This window comes from Siniperca chuatsi, linkage group LG11 (genome assembly GCF_020085105.1).
Source record: "Siniperca chuatsi isolate FFG_IHB_CAS linkage group LG11, ASM2008510v1, whole genome shotgun sequence".
Taxonomy (NCBI): domain Eukaryota; kingdom Metazoa; phylum Chordata; class Actinopteri; order Centrarchiformes; family Sinipercidae; genus Siniperca; species Siniperca chuatsi.
The window spans coordinates 18446992-18464775 of NC_058052.1; the positions used below are offsets into that span (position 1 = coordinate 18446992).

At 39.7% G+C, this 17784-nt stretch overlaps 1 protein-coding gene across 4 annotated transcripts in view; it reads left to right on the plus strand.

Annotated features, from left to right (window-relative positions):
• The window catches only part of adam12b (ADAM metallopeptidase domain 12b), an 82819-nt gene that overhangs the window by 37607 nt on the left and 27428 nt on the right, over nucleotides 1–17784 (plus strand). For 3 of the 4 annotated variants that reach the window (XR_006379933.1, XM_044214776.1, XM_044214777.1), the window contains 8 exons: nucleotides 427–505; nucleotides 2861–2937; nucleotides 3633–3822; nucleotides 4678–4743; nucleotides 5519–5590; nucleotides 6030–6199; nucleotides 7011–7095; nucleotides 9842–9990. Coding sequence is in view for 3 of the 4 variants with exons in the window: in XM_044214776.1 (XP_044070711.1) it covers nucleotides 427–505; nucleotides 2861–2937; nucleotides 3633–3822; nucleotides 4678–4743; nucleotides 5519–5590; nucleotides 6030–6199; nucleotides 7011–7095; nucleotides 9842–9990 (888 nt within the window). In the remaining variant the exon portion in view is untranslated. Of the gene's footprint in view, nucleotides 1–426; nucleotides 506–2860; nucleotides 2938–3610; nucleotides 3823–4677; nucleotides 4744–5518; nucleotides 5591–6029; nucleotides 6200–7010; nucleotides 7096–9841; nucleotides 9991–17784 lie in introns of all 4 variants that reach the window. The other variant, XM_044214779.1, reaches the window with a different exon arrangement.

Sequence of the window (17784 nt, forward strand, 5' to 3'; positions counted from 1 at the left end):
GCCCTAGGAGGAAAACCCACACACATACTGACACTCAGTTTAAAATATGTCCACAGACACACACACATACACACGCATATGCACAGAAACGCACATGCAGAAAATAATTACCTCAGCAGGGATTCTAACTCAGTCACGCTGAATGCCAGGGGATTCAAGGACACATACAAATCACCTAATAAATTCACAGAAAATCAAGTCTCTCCTAGCCCCAGAATGCTAAGCATTTTGTCCACATTATCCCCCAAATCCTTACAAGCAACATAGAATCTACATAAAAAGTCAGCTAAGGGTTGAGTTTTCTTAGTGGTCTTAAAACACAGACTTTTTTTTAACCAATTCAAATTCACAGTGTTGAAAAAATACCTGGGTGTTTGATGTGTCTGTTTCTTATTTATTTATTTATTTTTTTTGCTCTCTTCTTAGGGGTCTTTTTGCAAGCCATTACACTGAGACACATTACCAGGAGGATGGAAGTGCAGTCACCAGTGCTCACAACTTCACGGTACAGTGGCACTCGAGTGCTTTTGACATTTATGGTTGAGCTGACGTGCAGTGGTGCTCCGCAGTCACGCTGTAAAAGCTGACCCTTTAAAAATGCTCATGTAGACAGACTGTTTTACTTATAGATGATCAATATTATAGTTGATAATCTACACTGTATCTTGTAAGATAAAAATCTAATTTAGGATTGAAGTTAGATGGTGTTTAATTTTTTTTTAATCAATGTGACCCAGTGTGTATTTGAAAGCCTCTGGCGGTTGCTGAACAGGACATCTATCCTGTGGCCTACTTGATGATAAGCTGTTTTATGCTGGCTGTTTTTCAGCCAACATTGCCATCAGGATTTTATTATGGAATCCCCTTTTATCAGCTGATCTATTTTTGACTACTTGTTTTATTCTGCGTTTGCGCTATGTACGCTGTGTAAAACAAAGTGCCTGCCACTCTTTTGAAAATGAAGAAAAGATTGATGTTCATTTTGAATTTCAAGTGCTTATGAAGGACACTGTAATACCTGATTGGTTGAAATCCATTTATGTGGCTCACAAAAGAAAATCCTGGCAGAATTGATTCTTCATTCTACTGTATGGTGAAGGTATTTTTACATCAAGTTAGGTAGAAAGAAGGTTTCACTGCATGACAACAGGTAGGCATTTTTAGCAGCCATTGTAGAGGAGGGATAACATTTCTGTGGTATTGCAAAAACTTTGAAAAGCGTTCTCTCTTTTTTTTTTTAAACATAGTTAACAGTCTCTTGCCCTTTTGAGGCTAAGGTGGACTGAAATCACTGTTTAATTGAATGGCGGTGAGGACAATTTTACAGGTCGCTTGGAGGATAAATGTTTGGTACTTCTGCAATGACTGACAAGTCAAAGTTATACAAACAGCACTCTCTCTCTCTCTCACCTTTAATTTTGAGTGGGAGGATGTTACAAGCATTGCATCAGGCTGTCAAATAGACATACTGTATTGTCTTAGATAAGCCTCACACAGCTGCACACTTTCAGTACCTGCTGTCAGTGAACTCAGCAATCATGTACTGTAAATAAACTCTGCCAGTCTGTGAATTATTGGAAAAGACAAAAGAATCAGTTAAAGTATAATGATTTTGCTGCTGCTCCACTAGCATACAAGTCAACACCTATAAAATAAACCTAAGTAGGAACTGTAAATCAAACCCACAGGACTTTATTTTAGTATTTAGTCGATAACCCAAAGCTTCCAAAGGTTTGTCTAATTGACTGGCTGAATTTAAATATTTTACTCACTTGAAACACCATATAGCTTCAATGAAGAGTCAGAACAAGCTGATACAGAAAATAAACTATATAATACTGTCACACAGTGTGAAATAAGATGATTTGTCCAACCTTAAAGCCACTTAGGGGGAAACAAAACAGGAAAGCTGGGTGTTAAGGGGTTAACCAAGATGTATTCCATCCTTGTAGCTTCAGGAAATCTTCTAAAAATGAGCTTCTGACTAAATATTTCACTTTGAATGCATTTAGGTGCTTTAAAAGTCACAGGCACATTGAGGATAACTAAGGAAGACAATTACTATTGCTGCCTGATGTATTCTTCTATGAAAGGTGAAGTAATCTAGGTCAAGCATAGCCTAAGCACAGAGCCTTTGTAGCTGCTCTATTTTTATACTTAATGTAATGAATATCCATTCAGTCAACACCTGGCTCAGCATCTTGTACTGTACTTGTCAAACAGAAGTTGTTGGAAACGACGAAAATCTCACCTCTCAAGTATTTCTTCCTGCAGTTCAATATTGGGGATGAGAAATGGTCAGCGTAGTGCCTAATGACAGTTGATTTAAGAGGACTGGAGTGCTGCTAGACAGTAAATGGAGGTCTGTATTCCCTCTTAACGAGAGCCACTTCCTCTGCTCTCCTTGTGCTCAGACAACAGTGTTTTCACTGTGTCTGAGGAGCCTTAAATGTCCTCTTTCCCTTTTACTGGACCACTCCCGTGGAATAATGAGAGAAAAACAATTACCATATTACTGTCAACTCCCATCGGTGTGAGTTTTCCTGCTTCTCCCCTTTAACTGTGTAGGTTGCATTTATTTCAAAAAGGCCTGTTTGTATGGAGAAAGATAAGATGAGACTGTTCTACAGAGCATGCTAATTTCAAAGAACACAACTTAGGACAGCATCAGCACAGTTTCACTGTATTTTGTTGTCCTCTTTGCTCTTTTGATGTCAGATAAGAACAGTGATAAGCAGCTTTTGTTTTTGTTTTTTATATATAATACATTTTTAATCATATTATCCGGTGAGTGAAGCTGTGATCTTTCATCTACAGTATGTAAAAGCTTTTTTTTAAATGAACAATTTATACCTTTTAGAATAACTGCTACTACCATGGGGAAGTGCAGGCACATCCAGACTCTGATGTCACACTCAGCACCTGCTCAGGCCTTCGGTAAGAAACATAACCATCATTCAGTATTCAAGCAGCATCGCAACACTGCCCTTTAAGTGCTATTTGCCATTGCAATGTTTATATTTACTTAAGTCACTCTGCACAGCAGCCCATCGCTCTTAAGCCCTTTAAGCATGCTGTCAGTATGTTGGTGTATGACTCGTAGGAATAGGAGAAAATGTCACACCTCAGTTTTGGGCATCAGCAAGAGGTCTTAAGATACACAATGTCACCTTCTGCTTAATTAAACAGCAAGGAAACAGAAAATGTATAGTTTGCAATGACGACCTTTTAATTAACGCAATAACAGCTAATGACAAAGAACATTAACGTTATTAACAATTTGTGGTAAATATTGCTCTAAAAGGGGAGATGTGATCATTTCACTGAAAAAGTACACATAAAAGAAGAATGACGTATATTTATACTGAACTCATTTGTGAATTTGAAAGAACCTTTGTGCATAAAGGCTGGTGTTTAGAAGCTCTGTGTGGCTTGGCCTGGCTTTTGCTAAAATTTGAAAAAATATTATAGTTTCATTTGGCTAGAGTAAAAGTGGGCTTGTAGGAGAAAAAAGGGCCACCTCAGTCGTCACATATGCTATTAGGGAGAGCCACATTCAATCAAATTCTGGATTTGAGAGATTGGTTATGCTTTGAAGCTTTGTTTTCAGACTTACGCTGCTGTCTCTGCAGAGGCTTCATTGTGCTTGAAAACAAGACATTTATCATTGAGCCGGTGTCTGGTCATGACACCGGTGCCCACTTCATCTACCGAGTGGAAGAACTCAGACTGACCCCAGGAGCCTGCGGCCATGGCTTCAACATGTCCTCTGTTGCCCCTGAAAACCACATCAAAAGCCCCTTCCAATCCTTCCACATGAGGGTGAGATTAGTATTATGTTGGGTTTTTTTATCACAAAGCTTGTATAAAAGCCAATTGATATCACAGTTCAAAGCTATATTGTCATCAATTCAAGCATTTTTTTGTAGTTAATTATGAAACGTTTCAGAAGGGTAAGACGAACATTCACTTGATGAGGGATAAATGGGCGTTTGACCAAAGATCAGCAAATTGGCAAGCAGACCAATTTGGATAAGTTCCCAGAGGGTGTTGCCTTGGGCTTGACACATTTTATCTGCTTTTAGAGCCCAAAGTTGAGGCCCCATGCAGGTTTGGCGAATGATTTACATGGAGCAGGTGCAGCATCCATCTGCCACTATTCCCAAGCATTAAAAACTCCATTTGAGTCAGGAAGTGAAAGTTACCAACATACAGTATTTAATGACCTCTGAGTAATATCTGGGCTTTGCATCAGTTCTACCTTAACAGACGGGACATTGGGGCAAAACAGCTTACATGTTAATTGGTGAGCTTTAGAAGTGCTGGTAGGTGAATTTTGTTTCCTTTAGGGTTAGTTTCCGGTGTTTCTGCAAAGCTAAACTAACCAGCTGCTAGCTGTAGCTTCATATTTACCATACAGACATGAGATTGGTATTGGTTTTCTTATCTAATTCTCGGCAAGAAAGCGAAGTGATTTTTGAGGTTTGCAGGCTTGAAAGAGTTTATCTTAAGGCTTTTAATTTAGGCCCACACAAAGAGAAAGTACATCAATTATGTGTCTATGATATTTTTGCTTGAAGTAGCCAGATCTTTAGAAGGATCACGTAGATAAAAGTCAAAACATTTTTTTAGCAAATCCCAAAACATTTCTAACATGTATCTCCGTTTTTACTTCAGCATAAAAGGCATGCTCAGAAGACAACCAAGTACGTTGAGCTGATCATTGTTGCAGACAACAGAGAGGTAATGCACCTATATTTCTTCCATTCACAAATACAGTGTTTGAACAACAGAAAACAACACACTGAAAATTCAGCAACCCTTCATGGTATAGGCAGAAAAAAAGCAGGGAAAGCTGTAGTAACAGTAGAGCAGTTCCCGCAGGGCTGCAGAATTAGGTCAGTGTGCAACAAGCAGTGTGGTCTTGTGGCAGGAGCTTGGTTGTGACGGGAAGTGCTGAACGATTCCCCAGCAGACCAGACAGGAAACAGGAAAAAGCCGTGTGGATACAGAAGAGTCTCCCGTAAGCACTGACAAGCTCATTTTGGGGTTTCCTCCTGGCGGCCCTCTGCTAATGCCACCGATCTGAATGGGGAAAAAAAGAAATGAAAAAAAAAAAGAAAAAGGATAAGGGATCAAGTATGTTGTCAGGCTCAGATGTAAAGTCCAGCACCAACACAGGTGGATACATAGTAGGGTGGAAATAGAGGGTCTGACTTTGCTGCAATTTGGATCCAAAGTGTTGCAGGTTGTCAGATCTGCCAGTATACCTGCTCCCTGCGGCCGTGCCATTCGTCTCTCTAACACGAGACAAGAGATTTTTCTATAGCCAGATGGTCACAATTTGACAAGCTGCCTAACATATAGTAAAACGTATTGCCTTTTCGGGTGTTCTGTGTTTTTTCATGCTTTTTAGTTCTGAAAATGACTGTAACATTTATGTCTTCATGCAACATAACTACTTGTGGGTCTAGATGTTCCCATTTCTTCCACTGATTACATGTAATTTTGTTTTCAGTTTCAGAAACAGGGGAGGGACGTGGAGAAGGTGAAACAGAGACTGGCAGAGATAGCCAATTACGTGGACAAGGTAAAACATCCCCTCCCCTTTGCACAGGAGGGATAAATCACTTTTTTTAAATACGAAATATTGCTGGCAACAGAGATTAATGGGATGACTGTGTGATATATTAATGTCCTACTGAAACAGCTGCTTTTAGTCTGTCTAAAACCTCTGCCAGAGCTGTGGATCTATAGCTAGCAGATGCAGTATGAGATGGATTTACTAAAGGAAAGCATGGATAAAAGACATGATACTGATGAACACAGGAGAGGATTCGGGGCTGCCATAGAGAAATGTAATGTAATTCAGTGATTTGAGTAACCAAAGGTAAAAGGCTATGATAGTGTCATGTGTGGACACATCTGTTTGAAGGTCTTTTGGTCATTCATGTAACCTAAGCTCTATAAATCTCCTGGACTTTCTATCCACACTGACTCTCTCTGCTTATCAACATGCTCCCCTTCAGTTCTACAGGGCTCTGGACATCCGGGTGGCCCTGGTGGGTCTGGAGGTGTGGAGTGACTCTGATAAATGTCCCATCACCCAGGATCCCTTCACCACCCTGCACGAGTTCCTAGACTGGAGGAAAGTCAAACTGCTGCCCCAGAAACCTCACGACAATGCTCAGCTCATAAGGTGGAAATTTAATTTAACAGAAGAAACTGAGCCAAGAAATGAACAAACTAATGTTCATGTTGGTACACAAAAACAGATCCTTAAAGGGCAATTAGCGACAAAGGCGCTTATACCTTACATTAGTGCTTACCATTTTCCAGAGGATACCACAGATTTTTTCTACACTGATTGACCCAGTCAGCCATTGTTTTAAAATATAAAAATATCAAATATTAAAATATACAGTATAAACAACAAATGTTTACACTTACACCACATACAGTAAATAATACAGTTGCCAGTCACCTTTACGCCACTTTATCAAACCAAACATTTGACAATAAAACATGAAAATAATAATACATCGTATTCATTATTCGGATTCAATTCATAATGCAAAGAAAGTTAAAGCTTATTTTGATTATTTATGTTTTAGGCCTGCCTACACGTTAGTTGACTATTCCATTGAAATATGACTGTGTACATTAACTGTTTTTCCATGCATTTGACTTTTGTTGAGGTAGCATTATGTGTGACCTCTCCTCACCTCATCACTTGTTTGATAACTGTGGCTACATCCAGAAAATAATACTTTTGAATGCAGATAATATGGTTTTACAACTATTGAATTTCTAAAAAAAAAAAGTTAATACTCAACATCTTAACCTGGTAGGCAATCTAAACCTTATTAATGCTTTGGACAACCAGCTGCAATAATACATTCACACTTTGTGGGTAACAAGCTAAAAAATCTGGTATAGTCCTGTAGATCTTTTCTCCGATAACATTTTTATCTCCTCTCCACCCTACTTCTGTCTTCTGTCCTTTGCAGCGGGGTTTACTTCCAGGGCACCACTATTGGCATGGCGCCCATTATGAGCATGTGCACAGCTGAGCAGTCTGGAGGCATTGTCATGGTGAGTATAAAACCTTCTCGCTGCTCCCACCATGCCTCCAACCTCCTCTTCCTCTGTGTAGCCTGATTGTATCAGTGTGGACATTGTTCAGATTCAGCAGGCTAACACAATCCAGACATGATTTACACAAAAAAGGTGTTCGTTGTTTGCTGGAAGGGCATTTACGGACAGGTCTGGCAGGAAGTCATGCTTTTAAACATAATGATATTTGTGCTGGCACTCCCTCTACATTCATGCTCTCATTATTACCGCAAACAACCACGTGCATCAAGGAATATGTAAAAAGATACTCTCAGAAAAATTGTACTGCAGATACGTGCACCCTTGTAAGGTCATTTGAAGTCTTGCAGTCATTCATTCAGGCTTTCCTGTAACATCTCTAAAAGGGTTGGTGGGGCACAGGGGTAAATCAAAGGCCACGGTGTTTAAACAAAATCACATTTACATTTTTACGAGGTGATAAATTGTTTATACCAGCTCTAACAGAGCACACATTTGAATCAAAATGCCTTTTTTATACACAACTGTGCATCACCCCTGGTACACAAAATTATTACACATAGTAAATTGGCTGCCTGTTGGGCTCCTCTACCTGCTGTTGACACCCATGCCAAATCACAAAGTGGTTATCAGCCCAATGCCATTACACCCCAGCCCAGATGTGTATCCCACCATTAATAGATTTGTTTTCTGCTGGCCATCGCTGTGGTGAGGCTTCTCCAGATGTTTGTCTTCCCCATTACTTACAGATGGCAGATGGTTTGGACCGAGATTAAAGGGCTGTGTAACCAGTTAGAAGGCGGCCAGATGAGGTGAACCATTTCTCAAACCATATACTTCCATGTGTGTTAATCAGCCACAAATCCTTAATTTGATCCACATGTTCTTACATCGTAATGTTATTTTTTTTCAAGCAAACTCACGTGGGTCTTTATATGTGAATGGTTAGGTTTAAACTGTGACAGCAAACACTATCCACTTTTTTTATAAATTATTATTGTCTGGGAGTTATTTTCTCACATGGCTGGAAATTATATCAGAAAGACTATCAGAGCATTTCTTGTAACCAACACTATCAAATTCTCACCATCACACCAATGGCTTATAGCTGCTTCAAAGTAATGACTGTGGCTTCCAACAGTTTCATCCATTTCTGCTGACTCTGATATTACACTTTTTTGTGAGGAAGCACTCAACTATGAATTGCGCACGCACGCACACACCCACACACACACACACACACTGGTAAACATGATAGAAAAGAGGAAAGTTTTCCCATCCTTTAAAGGCGGGGTGCAGCTCCCCATGACGCTGCTCTGTAATCAGAGCAGAAAATAGTTTGGCTTGCCCTCAACTTTGACATATGACCCCGCCTTCAAAGGAAGCATGCGATTTTCTAATGTATATGGCAAGGAACATTTGAAGACCACAGTAAGATATGCACTAGCAACGTGGGCGACCTCTTTCTCAGGGGTTGCCAGATTTGAAATGCTGAATCATGCACATTATTAAGAGTTTAAATACAAGCATCTTTGTATCTCTGATATATATATATATATATATCAATCAGCCTTGTTAAATATGTAACCAGTCATAAGGCTGGAACATGCATCCCTGAGCTGCATTTAGGCGAACATGCACAGGGGTCATTCACAGTCACAGATGTTTGTGTGTTTGGAGGTGTGTGTGTAGGCTCCTCTGCGGCCTACAGTTACCCATAACAGTCTTTTCTGCGTAAACCTGCAGAGATGTTAATGTATATCTTCAGAGAACCATAATTCCAGCATTAGTAATACACTCACATTCACACAATGAATGTTGAATCTATAGCTCAGTGTTAGAGTTCAGTAATATGTCTGAAATTAAAGGAACAGTTCGACGTTTTAGGAAATATGCTTATTGCCTTTCTGGCGGAAAGTTAGATGGTTGATACCACTCTCATGTCTGTACTGCAAAAATAAAGCTACAGACATCAGCCGGTTAGCTTAGCTTAACACAATGACTGGAAAATGGGGAAACAGCTAGCTCTGTCCAAAGGTAAAGCACCTCTAAAGTTCAGTAATTATATCTTGTTTCTTTAATCCGTACAAAGTGTAAAAATGACTATTTGCTTTTTTTAAGCTGGGTTATGTGCTGTACTATTTCTTGGTTGGGACCAGTAACTTCCTGGATTCTCCACTCATTGCAATTTCTCAGTCACTGTTTCTGTCTGCTTCATCTTCCTAGTCTCCTGCTGTCTCCCTCTCAATCTGTCTATCTACAAAACTAGGTGAAACTGAAACTTCCACCTCTGTCTCGTCATTCTCCGTCTCTGTCTGCCTTGTGAAGGGCAGTTGTCTTGCTTATCAATGCAATAGCGAGTCATACAGCGGTAGGTTTACGGAGCTTACTGCAATAGCTGTCTCCACTAGCAGCAGCTATGATTGAGTCTGCAGGGGTAACAGAATTGCAGATGAATTCAGGCCTCCATGAGGAGAAAGAGTAATAGAAGAAGGATGAGGGGGCAGATCGGACAGTTACTGAACTGTTTTGGGAATCTGCAGGTTAAAAATTGTCTTCTTTGAACTTTGCATTTTCTTTCTTCTCTTTTTTCCTTTTTTTTTGAGAATGACAGTGTACCTTAGTATGGCTTGGTTTTTACTCAAAGCTTGCTCAAGTAACTTTGATGTAACGCATAGTCAAACATACAAGACCTCACATTATTAACATGTTCTCATGTTCTGGGATGCGCTTTTTTCCATGGCAGGATCACTCTGAGAACCCACTGGGTGCAGCTGTGACTTTGGCACACGAGCTGGGACACAATTTTGGCATGAACCACGACACCCCAGAACGTGGCTGTGGCTGCAGGATGACCGTTGATCGTGGAGGCTGCATCATGACTCCGTCCACAGGGTGAGATTCTGGTGATCTTTTTCATATAAAACAGTATAAAACAGTAGTATGAGGCAGCTGTAATTGTAGCAAAATTCTAATTAAATGTCCACTGCACCACACTGTCATTGTAGTGATTGTGCTTGTTGTGTGGGGGGGTTCCATTTCACTGCTATATATGTATTCAGGTTGTAGTTTTAGACTATTTCATTACTGTTTTTCCTTGGTTTTAATTTTCAATTTGTGGTCTATTCTGATAAAATCTTTGCTGGGAAAAAAATTGGCGAAAGTGGCTTCAGATTTAAAAAACATTAGCTCAGACAAATGTTTAAAATCATGACTTTAGGCTGTTTCTCTCTGTTGTGGGCACATTGGTTTAGAGCCATTAAACACTTACCCTTTGATAGCCTTGTTTCACACAGCTACGGAATTAAAAAGTTTATCAGCTTAACTTTTCTGAATTAATTAGTGACTTCTTTTGCACCTGAACAGGCAAAAAGATTGACTAAGCTCCACTAATTGTGCAGTTTGGATAATTTTCATCTGTACATGATACTCCATTGTTTATGTGTTGCTGTATGAGAGGGGGCTCAAACACACACATATAAACACAGAGAGACACACACTTTGGCCTGAGACTAAAGCAGCTGCTCTAGCATTCTACTCATGTTGCCTGGGTCGCTGAGATAACAGTGCTGCTGCAAGTGATGGACTCTGTGACTGTTAGTAAACAGCAAGCAGATAAGGCAAACCCAGAGTGCAATACCAGATTTCACCCTTGGTCTGGTACCAGTCTGGTTTGTCTGATGGCGAGTCCCGCAAGCCACAGATGAAAGTGGTCTGGATATATTTCACAACAATGTGAAGAAGACGGAGACAAAAGGCAGAAAGACACTGTTACTATTGTTACTATTTCAAAATACAAATCAACAAAGAAACACAGACCCACACACAAACCAACATCAATCCTTAACCTACATCTGTCCCACACATTACTAATATCAATGGGTGTTAAATCTTGCACATTAAAGGGGATTTTTCCAATTCTGACGATATAGCAGGAAAGGTTGCCAGATCTTAAAAAACTTTCTGGTTTAGTCAAAAGTAGTATGCTTTAGCTGTTCAAGTTTGATGTGTGTCATTGCATCCTCCAGCCAGTGTTTATGAGATGGTGGTGCAGTTTTTTCCATTTGAGGAGACTCACTCTTCAACCAAGCAGTGTAGAGAAGGCCACAACTATAGCTTGGTTAGCGGTCATCTTGGCTGTCAGAGTGTTAGGATCAAAAACTGTGCCACATTTGAAAGTCTATCAAAACACCCGTCCACAATTCTCCTTCCGCAGACGGGACTAAAACATATGGCTGTGGGTGCCCAGATCATGCCCACATCATAAGAAATTCTTATCTACTGCTGAAAAAGTTTTGCCAATTAGCTGCTGATCAGATGGAGCCTGTGAAGCACTTTAAACTGTAGTAGCCCGTGCCTGATGCATATTTATGAGGAATGAACTATAACTAAAGTGATGAGTCGGCCGATATTAGCTTATTGTAGATATTTGCGTATCGGTGTATATATTGGCCGATAAGTAACAAGAAATTGCAGTACATAAATTTCAAACTAGGTTTTAGGTAATTTAGAAACAGCGTTCCCATTACATAGCTTGTCTACCAGAGAGCATGGACAAGGTGATTTTTACACTGTAAAATTTTCTGCTCAGGATTTATCTGTTTACAATTTAAAAAAAACATATCTAAAGGATCCGTATCAAGATTGTCAATGTATAGTATAGGATTTTTTAAACTTCCAAACATCAATATCAGTATCGGCCTAAAAATCCAGAATCGTTCAGTATATAGTATGGTAACAGACCAATTGCCAAGACTTTTCGACATTTGTGAGCCAAGCTCCTCTTCCCATTGCGCCTTAATGTGTTAGGAAGAAGATGCGGCTACATGGATGAAAGACACAGTTAAACGAGAGGACACTGTTAATTAGGTGGACAAACAGATGAGAACAGGCTCAATGTTCAGAAAAGTAGAAACAGGTAAATACAATTGTTTGCAGTACAGCAGTCTATTCAGAATTACATTAACAACAATGTGCTAAGATGTGGGAGGCTGAGCATCTGAGTTTTAAGCAATGAGTAGAGTCCCTGTGGACTGTGATTTTACTGGCTCTAGTTGTGGCTGTTATTAAACACAGACATTAAAAGTAGATAAAAGCTTAAATTATGCTCAAAAATCAGCAGAGACACAGTAAACGAAAACCACTGGTGGCTTGTGAATACATCCTTCAAAAATGCTACAAAATCTGCTAAAAAAACACATAAATAATATAACTTGCTATGTACCAGAATAGTCCCAGAAACTTGAATGACCTTTTACTGTACAAATAGAAAATAGGGAGGGGGGCTGAAAAACAGCGCTTGTTTGTGCAGTCACTTGCAACACTGAGCTCATCCTGCTGTTCTCATACTACAACACTTATTTCAAAGAAAAAAAGTATAATGCACACCGATCACCGCTGGATTTATGCAGTGTAGTTTTTACATATGCACTCAGCGTACTGACATGACGACTTTGCTTTAGCTCGTCACTGGCCAAAAATATCTAATGATGTCATGCAGAGAGTTTAGAAAAATGACCTGATCTAAATGGGTTAGAATGAGTCATGGTGTTATTGAATTCTTTATAACAGAATAGGTTAATAAAGCACAGTTGCTACTTTTCAGCTCTCTTTGCTACATAATTATGAGATTAGACACATTAATAGTTGAGAGAGGTGATCAGTGACCTTTCATTTTGAAACTCGCTCCTGTGTTTGCTAAGTAAAGGGTGTGTGATAAATCCATACACAGTGCTACAATGACATTTTTCCTGGCAATTTTGAGTTGATACACTGACTTCAACTATTAATATTTCCCTGTTTAATTATTAATATTTTAATTGTGCAGCGACCATTGTTCACTGCAATCTGTATGTTTGTACTCAAGATGAACACAAAATTTAATGGAGTTCATTGATTTTTATGATGGTGTTGATCAGTCAAACAATCCTATATGCTGCAACAAAAAATACTGAAGTGAGATGAACACAATGAAAACCGGAAGATGATACAGTACATTAAGTCATACACTGAGTGACCAGTTTGTTAGGTATACCTGTACAATCTAGTGCAGTCCAATACAACAGCCCTGCATTTAGCTCATCAGATTCATATTTTTATTGATACTGTGTCAGGAAGTCTATTGATTTGCATGGGAGAAATCTTTAAAGCTGCACTAATCATTATTTTTATATTACTAATGGGTCAGATGAATATGTGTCACGTTCGCACATTGTGACAAACTGACGATTTATCACCCAACTCTCATTTCCTTTCTTTATTTATAAGGACAATGCACATTAATCACCATTTCTGTAAATGTGGCAGTGTTAGCCAGCCTTCTAATTTTCAACTGCAGTCCTTTGGCACGATGTTAGACCATGAACATGAGGACTGTTTTAGCATCTTTCAGCTCATTGTTTTAGTTTTTCGGTCTGTAACTTTACTGTTTAGGTTCAATCTGTTTTTAGCAAAAAACACTCTGATAAACTCACTGTATGGCTGGTATATAGCTGGTGAACATAGTGGAGCATTTAGCAGCTAATAAGCCAGATATTTCCCTTAGGAGTTGGTGGAGACCAAAAACAGAGCTAAAAGGAGAGTCGATATTGGACTTAAATCCGTCAGGTAGCCACAAAAAAAACCCATCTTTGAATGAATGCTAATGTTGCTATGTGTCTGCTAGATGTGTACATAGGTAATGTTTTGCTATCATCAATGTTGTGTTTACAGCTTATTCCGCTGGCTCCAAGTGGCTATAAACTCATAATGATGTTCTTACATGGACTTCCTTTGATTTAATGTTTGATATTAAGGGTGAGAGATCAACTGTGTTGTCTAGACAATGTTGTTGTCCAGATGATATCAATGAGCCACGGAGCTCATAGTCTGAAGTTTGTCATGGGAAACATTGTGCCAGAGTTTCTGAGCCAGCTTGAAAGATGAAAATTATGAACTTACCCAAGTTCAAGCTTGACTTACCTCCAGCCAGTTACCTCCCAAATTGAATTTCCTGAACTATCCGCCTGAATTTACAGTTTCCTGTTGACAAAACCAATAATTTCACAAAACAATCTAGAACTCATTTCCCCCATCATAGATTTGGTTTCTTTTTTTATGTTTTATCAACCTCCTTTGACCCTCAGCCCAGATGCCTTCAGAATGTTAAACACATTGTTGTAAAGCAGTGTAGCTCATTTGACTGTGTGTTTGGGATACTCTCAGCTTAGACTTGCTAATGGAGGAGAGGACAGGCTGCATCTAAATGACGTGATTATCAGTGACGCTGCCAGCTGTAATCAGGGCCAGGGCACACAAAGAGATCCGCAGAGAGGTGCTTTATGCCTGGATAGACAGGCGGAGCGAGCAGGCAGAGGTTTTATTTGTCTTTTATCTCCCTCAGTGGTAAAGCAAGAAGAGAAACACAAAGAGAGATGGAGGTAAAAGTGAGAAACAAACAGGAGAAAGATGACAACGAAGGAATCATTTGCCTACACATCGACATCTCTGACAGGCATGTGAGCCATGAAGACTGGCCACAAGAGATTTGTGTCATAACAATGAGTGGAAATTTGAGGGACAGAGGAGAGGAACAGAGGTTTACATGGATATTTTGAAATGGGGATATCTTTTAGAAGTTGAGCTAAGAGTTGCATCATACGAACGTGGGGAGAAAGCTCAAAAGTACTTTCCTGTGTCTCTATGTGTTACTGGGCAGAAAGATGAAGCCCAGCAGGTAGCTATGTCTGGACTTTGAGGCCAAGAGGTGAATTCTTTGTCCTCACAGTATGAGGTAGCTTGGGACTCTTGTTATTTTCTTGTCGAAATGACAGAGTGCAAGTGAGGTGCGAAGGTGCAAAATGTCATTATCTGAAGACATTCTGCTGAGAGGAGGGTGAAAGCTAGTTAGGTTGCTAGTGGGTAAATGTATGCCGTAAATTTAGCTTGTTTTTTGTTTTTTTTTCCTGATATTTAATCACCATAGGCTTCTTCCAGTGTTGCAGCCTAACATTTCCCGAAAGGGCAGACATGTCTCTCCTGCTTAGCTTGGACTAAATGCATATCCGTCTGTAGGGCAGCTTAGAAAGCAATAGAGACAGCTTGATGTCAGTCAGAGAGCCTACAAATAGAAGAGCCCTTCATAGCCCTCATGTGACCGATGCCTCTACTGTATACAGACCCATTTCACTCTCCATCTAGACTGACGTTTCCTCCTCCTCTGAACCCACCAGACTTGCATGCTGAGATGCTCAAACTGACAGGAATCATCTGCACTGCACATATGGCTGTAGATCCAGGAAAAGCTGCTTGGTGCACAAGAGACTGTATCTCTGCATCTCAGTACATTGTAAAGGCTTGGATGAATGCTACAAGATCATTTTGTAAGTCACTATGAAAAGGCTGCCTCCTCCTACTTCCCAACATTAGTAGTTTTTTGTGTTAAAGGGCCCTTCAACCGATTTTACACATTAAATTCAGTTTACTCGTCACTACTCAACCTGCGAAAATAGCTAGGCCTATATATTGTCTTCTGTAGCTCTGGAGGATCAGGGTTATCTCAGCTTGGGCACGAGATTTTGCATAGATTAGGCATGGCCAATAAAAAAGCAGAGCAGATAACATGTGATATGGCAGCTACACTAACTGAGTCTACTACTCATCAGTGAGATAGCGCCACACATTTTCCTTTGTCAGTATCACAGATGTATAAAGGCTGTATGATGTTGATGAGATTCTGATCTTTAAAAGTGTGTGTTATTCACAATTTAAATTACATATTTGCCTTTCAAACATTACAAACAGCCAGAAAGGGAGCTGACTAATTTTTGTCCACAGCCAAATTAGTTCCACCCCAGCAAACTACACCTGGAGAGGGTGCAGGGCTATATGCTAATATTATCCAGGGAAACCTACACTCTCTCCACAGCTAATTTCCTGGACAGCAGAGCAGCCGTGTGGTCTCAGCTGTGATAATACACACCTTCGATGTGGGTCTATTGCAGACTGAGATCTGTACATTTTAGCTGTTTCTACATTATTTAATGCTGTATTTTTATAGGTTTATTGCATACTGTGACTTCTTTTCCTGGTGATGTGAATATGGTTGTTGACTTTAAGTCTTTACATTTTTTTAGACTGAGGTATTGCCTTTAAATACTGCACTTCTTTAAATCTAGCTGCGGTTAGAATGAAGGTACACAAAAGTTTAACTGCATACATGCTCTAATTGATTAAAATAGTTTTTTAGCGTTAAACTCTTGATAGATAATAGCGAAGGATGTTTTTCCCCAAATTTATTTTTGGTTTTTGCTTATTTAATCATGGATATTTAATGTTAGAGAGAAATCATTTGGATTTGAAACCACGTTTTCAGGGGCTTAAAATATGTTTTATGATAGCACATTTCACCAACAAGCCACTGTCTAGTTGCATTGCTCTTTGCCCTTAAACATTCTGCATACTTCCACAGTCAGCATCTGCATCACATACCAAGTGAACAGTAATTTAATGTTGCTTTTCCTGTTCATATAAATTAATTTCCGTCCTCCCCCTGAAAGTCACAGACATTCAGCCCATGGCACAAAAGCACTTGGAAAGCACCACAACATATTCTGTCCTTGATTGTTCATTTGTGCTCACCCGTGTCTGGACAGTAAACTCCTTTGGTGTATTTGTTCAGCGTCATGAAGAACTGCACCTGGCAGTGGGTGACGGAGAAGTAAGATATTCTTGCAGCATCCCTGGACACCCTTTGGGGCTGACACTGCATCTGTTACCGGAATAGAGTGGGCACCTGTTACCTGGAGGGATGTCAGCTGCAAATTAGCGGTGCAGCTCAATTATCAAAGCCCTATTCATACACAATCAGTGGCCACATTGGACATCAGTTAAAGGTAGATCATTTAGAATGATTTCTTGGCTCCCGCCATGTCCACTCAATGTGCCCTGTATTTCAAATAGTCAAGCATAAAAATGACAGAGCACGTCTTAGTTGCTCACTTGTAGAGAGCTGTGTTTAATTGGCTTTAAAGGTCATTTCACTTATTAATTTTTTGTGTGAGTCAACTTCACTCAACTTTTGCAGACATTTACTAGTATACATTGTTCTTATTTTACATCATGAAACCAATGGAGGGGCTGTACAATATATTAGTGGTCATAGTGGACACATGTTAACAGGACAGGTTAACACTGACGATAAAGAGTGTTTTTGGTTTATGCTCAAAGACTGTCATTGTTTTTAGAAGACAAATCAGTCAATAGACTGCAAAAGGGAGTTAACCCTTCAAACATATGCTCTCTTCTGCTTGTGCCTCAAAGCATGGCTGTATACATAGCGAAAGTCCTGAATTTATGTTGTTTTTAACATACATGTATCCACTGGATCTTGCTAATACTTTCCATGTGGGTCTAATTTGGTACAAAGAAATCTGATTTTCCTCAGTGAAGAAATCTCCAACTGACAACCGTCCCAACTTTTACTATTAATGCCAGTTTATTGAGAACAGACTCTGTTTACCCCTCATGCGCTTTCCATCCCCTCATCCAGATCCCAAAGCATGCCTGTGTTCTGTTATCAGTGGCAGCCCATGCTATTTACGAAGGGCTTGGTCTGCTCCTTGCCGTAGTTTGATCTGCATAGTCTGTAATTCCTCCGAGGAATTTCACTATAGTCAACTAATAGCAGTAAAATATCCATGCAGAAGCAGC